The sequence below is a fragment of the Penaeus japonicus genome, unplaced genomic scaffold, assembly GCF_977035675.1.
Source record: "Penaeus japonicus unplaced genomic scaffold, GWHDUDI00000001_assembly GWHDUDI00000028, whole genome shotgun sequence".
Taxonomy (NCBI): domain Eukaryota; kingdom Metazoa; phylum Arthropoda; class Malacostraca; order Decapoda; family Penaeidae; genus Penaeus; species Penaeus japonicus.
The window spans coordinates 22,742,779-22,750,278 of NW_028234430.1; the positions used below are offsets into that span (position 1 = coordinate 22,742,779).

The 7,500-nt window shown below is 44.1% G+C and overlaps 1 protein-coding gene across 3 annotated transcripts in view; it reads left to right on the plus strand.

Annotated features, from left to right (window-relative positions):
• Window positions 1–7,500, plus strand: part of LOC122251860 (dystrophin, isoforms A/C/F/G/H-like) — a 1,045,059-nt gene that overhangs the window by 53,012 nt on the left and 984,547 nt on the right. For 2 of the 3 annotated variants that reach the window (XM_086553566.1, XM_086553574.1), the window contains exon 1: window positions 3,570–3,753. The exons of the other annotated variant lie outside the window; for it this stretch is intronic. In XM_086553566.1, coding sequence (XP_086409692.1) covers window positions 3,585–3,753 — 169 coding nt within the window. In that variant the 5' untranslated portion in view covers window positions 3,570–3,584. Of the gene's footprint in view, window positions 1–3,569; window positions 3,754–7,500 lie in introns of those variants that run through there. 3 annotated transcript variants of the gene reach the window in all.

Sequence of the window (7,500 nt, forward strand, 5' to 3'; positions counted from 1 at the left end):
ACTCCCACTTTCTCCTCTTATACCTACTCCCTCCTCCTTCTCCTGTTCTCAGTCCCTCCTTCTCCTACTCCCACTCCTTCTTCCCCCTCCTGTTCCCACTCTCTCTTTCTCCTCCTGTACCCACTCCCTTCTCTTCCTCCTGTTCCCACTCCCTCTTCCGCTCCTTGTTCTCATTCCCTCCTCCTCCTATTCCCACTCCTCCTGCCCCCGTCCTCACTCCTTCCTCCAACCCCCGTCTTCACTCCCTCCTCCTACCCCCGTCCTCACTCACTCCTCCTCCCCCTGTACCCACTCCCTCCTTTTCCTGTTCTCACTCCATCCTCCTACCCCTGTCCCCACCCACTCCCTCTTACTCCTACTCCCACTCCCTCCTTTTCCTGTTCTCGCTACATCCTCCTCCCCCTGTACCCAATCCTTCCTCCCGCTCCCTCTAACCTCACTCCCTCCTCCTCCTCCCATTCCCACTCTCTCCTCCTCCTCCTCCTACTATTCCCACTCCCTCTTCCTCTTGCTCTCACTCCCTCCTTCTCCTCCTGTTCCCACTCCCTCCTTCTCCTCCTACACCTTCGGAGCGATAAAAGGAGTCAGGCGTTGATCCTTGTCCACACGGAGGAGTGAGTCATCGCCACCCTCCCCCCCCCCCATGATCCAGGAGAGGGGTGAGGGCGGGGAAGCTGAGCGAGTTAAGTGCTGGAACCCGAGAGAGAGAGAGAGAGAGAGAGAGAGAGAGAGAGAGAGAGAGAGAGAGAGAGAGAGAGAGAGAGAGAGAGTCCACGGAGGAAATACCTAAGCTGATTTTGTTTGTTATTATTTTTCCACGATTTTGATTAGTTGTGTGAGTGAGTTGTGGAGTTTTTCTTTCGTTTTCATTCGGTTTGTCTTTGCGTTCGGTGATTTCGTCGTTTTGCATTTCTTCAGAAATTTTATTGAATCAATAATCAAAGTTTATAGTCATAATAAACGCCTAATTTCCCAGCGTCATCTCTCGACACACCTACAAACAAACAAAAAAACAACACACGTACACATCCACACGCAGGCACGCACACGCAAACATACAATCTTGTTTTTTATATGGCTTCCTGGCAGAGCGAGTTCATCCCTGCCGGTGATAAATGTGGGTGGTGTTAGGGTAACCCTTTCCACCACCCTCTCTCCATCCCTCTTCCCTCGGTTATTTACTTCTTCATATCTCTCTTTTCCCTCTCTTTCTTTTGTTCATCCCTGTTTGCCATAATAACTTTTATATCTATTACCCCCTTCTTTCCTCTTCATTTCATTAGTCAACTTTATTTCTCTGGTTTCCATGACGACTTCGATCGCAATTCTCTCTCAAAAGTCATTCCGTCTCCACCTTCAGTTCCACCTCCTTCATTCCACTTTCATGCCCACCACCACCAGCTCCACCAAATCATGCTGAGACAGCGTGTATGAAGCCGCAAGATGGGTATAGGGGCTGGGGGGGGGGTCGGGTTGTTGAGGGCGTGGCCAGTCTTTTAGAAGGATGTTCAGGAGAGGGTTGAAGGGGGCAAGGGGTTGAGGGAGGAGCGACCAGTCACGTGCGGTTGCTTGCACACTCCTGTTTTGCTTAATGTGATTTTTGTTAACAAAGAGTCAAAGTTGCTTGAAGTATTGCAATAATCATTTACAGCACTTTTTTGTTGTTGTCTTCACTGAACGCACTTCTAGTATTCCAACAAGACGAGTAAACCGCAGGGAAAATCTCCGTTTCGACTCGAGACAAAACTACCTTCGACAATGTCTCTCAGAAATCTTGGAAATGTTGATGCTCCAGCGTTGACTCATAACCGAGATTAAAGAACCAGTTAGGGCTTAAGATAGAAAGAAAACAACATCCTCTTTGGAATTCGCATTCCGACTTGAACTGAGGCTTATATAGATATATAAAATCTTAGGCTTATATAAGATAGAAAAAAAACTATAGCAAGGAATGTAACGCAAGACAGATGCTGTGGGCGAAGCAGGTTAGGAGGTGGGTGTCTAAGGGCAGAGCCTTCTAAGTGCTTGTATAATTTCTTCTGTGAGCTCTTGATACCCACTTGGTATCACTCCCCAACCTTGGCATGGCTGCTGAGGTTGGCATAGGATGGATGAAGTTAACTGGGGTTACATAAGCGAGACTCATTGGGTAGGTGGAATCTCAGGGAAAGTTTGCATTTTGCTTGTGATGTTGTTTTAACCGCGTAAAGATGGTTGTTTTCCTACCGTGGGCGATGTTCTCCCTTAGATGTAACTTTCCCCGGCGCGCTGATCAAAAACTCAAACTAAAATATCCTGGCCCGCCTCTTAATCCGCTGCTTAAAGTGCTTATGGAAACAGTCTGGGAAAAATATTGTATACCATGATTCGGAGGTATTTTGATATAGACTGCATCCACATTTTTCGGTAGGATTTCAAAGCGTATACATTGCACACTCATTCACATTCACACACACACACATACACACACACACACACACACACACACACACACACACACACACACACACACACACACACACACACACACACAGGCACACACGCATAAACACACATAAACACACATATGCACACACATACATCCACAATCACAGACACGTAGAAATGCATACAAATATACATAAATACAAAAACACACACATACACACTGCGTTTAGCAACTAGTCCCATAATTCATAGGAACAATCATTACATTCACAGAAAAAGCCTTTTCTCTAGTATTCGGACTTGCTTGGGAATCCCTCTCTCCCGCTCGTAGTCTATCTGCAGTGGACGAGAGTTGAGTCTTGATGAGTTCCTCACCTGCAATACGGAGTTGATTTATGCAGGTTTCATCTCACACAGATTAGCGTGGATATATTTTGTATCACGGAGAATGCAGGTGGAATTGGCTCTGGAGACGAATTACACTTTTGTTCGCTCTGTGTTTGTTGTGTGTGTGTGTCTGTTGTTTGTTTATCTGCGAGTATGTATAGTCTATATGCATATGTGTGTGTGTTCTTTGTATTCATGTGTGTGTGTGTGTGTGTGTGTGTGTGTGTGTGTGTGTGTGTGTATTCATGTATGTATATCCGTGTGTGCACTCGTGTGTGTGCTCGTATGTATGTATGTATTGTGTGGGCGTGTGTTTGTTCGTGTGTATGTGTTCGTGTGTATGTGTGCACGTAAGTCTGTTTATCTCTGTCTATGTTTCTGGCTTGATAGTTTGCGCTCAGGCATACGATACATTTACATCGTAAGATACGAGCGAGGTTATTTACATTCTATCAACGTCGCGAGTGTTTTCTTGTGTTACAAAATGTGTCAATACAAAGAGGAAAAAGAAAAAAATATGAGTGTGATATGTATGGCAGTGTATTGTGAAGTGAATATATATCTGTAAGAAAAGGTGTTTTTTTCTATTCAGTGCTTCGACGAGTGTTGCTTCTTATTGACAGCGAAATAAAGTCAAGTAAAGCAGAGAGAAAGAGAGAAGGTTCGCATAGCTCCGAAGAAACGCAAGCAAGCTCCAAGGAAACTCAGGGGCATCTCGAGACATAAGCTCGTGGTTGTGGTATGCCAGGGTAGCGACGCCCCCGCCCAGCATGGACGAGGGCGCCGATAAGCAGGAGCAGGAGGGGTTAATTGCATCCCCTACTGCTCCTTCTGCTCCTACCCACCCTGATCCTACCCTTAAGGAGTCTACTACTGTTGCTTCGGACATCCCTACTCCAGCTGATGCCTCTCCGACTTCTCCTGACGACGATGACCAATGTAAGTACTTGAATAAACATTAATAGGGTTTGTTAAAGCGAGTTCGATATCTGGGTTCGTAATCTGGGTCGATCTCCAGCAACTTGCCTCCCTCTTTTTACATAATAATGATAGCGTTAACGCCGAGCGAAAAGTTTGAACGTAGCGCTGTTGCATTGAACTAACCACAAAAACTTATATTATGGCCAATATTGCAGTAAAACAGACGTCGTGATCCTGGCTTTGTGGGCCTGTGCGTCGAGGGCACCAGCATAATCTTGGTGGTCGGCACGGAGACACACACACATGCACACACACACACACACACACACACACACACACACACACACACACACACACACACACACACACACACACACACACACACACACACACACTCACAGCACCACACACACATCATATACATATACTTATACATGCATATATAGTAATATATAATATATATATATATATATAATATATTATATACATATACATATATATAGATATATATATATATATATATTTATATATATATATATATATAAAAATATGTTGTGTGTGGTTGGTGTGTGTGTGTGTTGTGTGTGTGTGTGTTGGGTGTGTTGTGTAGTCCTTGTTTATCTGTCTGTCTATGTTTCTGGCTTGATAGTTTGCGCTCAGGCATACGATACATTTACATCGTAAGATACGAGCGAGGTTATTTACATTCTATCAACGTCGCGAGTGTTTTCTTGTGTTACAAAATGTGTCAATACAAAGAGGAAAAAGAATACAAAAAAATGAGTGTTGATATGAATGACAGTGAATTGTGCAAGTGAATAATATATCTGTCCTCCCCCAAAGGTGTTTGTTTTGTTTTTTTCTATTTCAGTGCTTCGACGAGTGTTGCTTCTTATGACAGCGAAATAAAGCAAGTAAGTAAAGCAGAGTGTAAAGATGAAGAAGTGTTCGCATAGCTCCGAATGTAAGCAAGCAAGCTCCAAAGGAAATCAGGGGATTCGAGACTAAGCTTCGTGGTGATGTGGTATGCCAGTGGTTAGTGACGCCCCGCCCAGCATGGACGAGGGCGCCGATAAGCAGGAGCAGGAGGGGTTAATTGCATCCCCTACTGCTCCTTCTGCTCCTACCCACCCTGATCCTACCTTAAGGCGTCTATACTGTTGCTTGGAGCATCACCTACTCAGCTATGCCTCTACGACTTCTACTGACGACGATGAGACCAATGTAAAGTACTTGAAATAAACAAGAGAGAGAGGTTTTAGATGCGAGCGCTTCGATATCTGGTTGTATCTGGGTCGATCCCAGCAACTTGGCTCCCTCTTTTTACATAATCAAATGATAGCGTTAACGCGGAGCGAAAAGTTTGAACGTTAGCGATTGCTGGCATTGAACTAACCGAAGAAAACTTTAATAGAGATATGGCCATATTTGACAGTAAAAACAGACGTCGTGATACTGGTTTGTGGGTCTGTGCGTAGGAGGGGGGGCACAGGCATAATTTGTGTCGGTCGGCATCGGAGACACAACACATGCACAGCCACACACCACGCACACCACACACACCACAACCCACTACACCACACACACACACACACACACACTTCACACACACACTCACAAACACACACACACACACACATGCATATATCCATATACGTATACATGACATATATATATATATATATATATATATATATATTCTTATATATATATATAATTAATATAATATACATATATATATATTATATATTTATTATATTTATATTTATTATTATATATATATCTATATGTGTGTGGACGCTATGTGTGTGTGTGAGTGTGTTGTGTGTAGTGTGTGTGTGAGAGAGAGAGAGAGAGAGAACATGTGTCTGTGTATACATGTATATATACTCTCCAGTTACGTGTCAATAGCAAGATCACATCACATTCCGCAAGGAGATTGAGCAATGCATGTGCAGATGACAGCCAACGTCGACATGCACAGACGCCAACTGTCGAACCGGCATTTAATCCAAGAATAGATTTTTCACAATAAAGTCATAACTTTGAACAGCCATGTGTATCCAACGAATCACCTCTGCATTATGTATATAGGCACATAGTGTAAAGTGGAAGTCATACTCGTCGGTGTAAAAAAAAGCAAATGGCTTCGTTTCAGGATTCTTCTCGTTCGATCTTCCAAAATAGGTTTATTTGGCCCACTCGTGACTGCTGGTAAGTCTTCGGGGGATTAAAAGAGTGTGGAAGGTATGGTGGAGTTGGTCGGGATATCAACAGCGTTTTTATTTCCCATGTTAGTCGTCGCTCCACCGTAAGCACTTCAATCTTTTATTAGAGGTAGATTACTCTTATATAGTTCAATGTTTTATTGTTCTATTCAGTGATGTAAATGAGTTTAGAAATAAGGAAACTCAGGAGATAAAAAAATAAATCAATATAGTTGATATAAGCCTAAGTAAGACACTCCAGCCTTTCATCAGACGAACCCACAGCATAACAATGGATACAAGAAAAGTCGTAACACAGACGGAAGGAGCGCACGACCGAAGCCCGCCTCTCGTGAAGCGGCAAGGCACGAACGAACGCCAAAATGCTTCCATAAAACACGGAACGGAAGAAAATACGCGGTTTGACAATACACTTAATGAATTGAACAAGAAAAACATCTAGCATTACCCGCGGCCCCGCGTCGGTCTCGGGGCGGCCCAAATCCGGAATAATGCGAAATCAGCCCGAAAGAAAGAAACATGTCCTCAGCCCTCCATAATTAGGGCGCAGCGGAGCCTCCCTTCTCCCACAGCTGCGTCAGACGCTGATCGAGCAAGACGAAGCCAGCCGCAGTCTCACGCAATTCCTAATATCCAGACACAGGAAGGGATAATAAATCCTGAGATGGAGGCGGCGTCAGACCGCGAATGAATAAAGTTTAATGACGAGATAAGGGGAGATCAGCAGACGCGGAGAACCGGTTGGGAAGCGGCGCAGGGAGGTTGGAGGGGGGGGGGGGGCGGTAATGATGCAGAGGTAATTGGAGAGCGATTCACTTGGGCCGAATGTGTCCTCATCGGTGAGGCATTGGCGTACGAGTTGCCTTGGTTACATTAGATGATATCCGCGACACAAATAAGTTCTCGCAAATAAGGATGAACACATTTGGCGAGTCAATGAAAATACTAGAATGGAGTTGGGGATAAGAGATCACATATATATTTAAAAAAAAGAATCATATAAACAGACGGTACCGAGAAAGTTAAAATATGAGTTTTGGCAGAGTTTGGAGCGTGGCTCTTAGCCGGAGAGTAAAAACCTTTTGTTGTCTTGGATAAAAGTTAAACGAAGAGATTGAAAGTGTAATATCTTTAGTTTTTAGCCTTTGTGTGTGTTTTTTTTTTTACTTTGTTTTTTACTTATACACTGAGTACTTTATTTCTATGCTGTACCCGTTAAAAAGAGAGAGATAAAAAAATGGCAAGTCAAAAATATCCATTGCATGACAGAGCCCTAATGACACGTCGGGGCTGGTTCTCCGGATAACTTTAGTAATTTTCGAAGACGAACGCTAGGTCAGGCACCATCCGAATCACCACTAATCACCATCACACCATCGTTATCACCATACTTCCGGAGTCATCGCACCTCCACAATCATCATGCTGCCACTACGACACTGCGGGGGATTACACTCTCGCTCCTTCCTCACGTTCATGAGAGAGCCAGAGGCATGACTGGTGTGCTGAGCGGATCTCATGGGAAGTGGTTCAAAGGC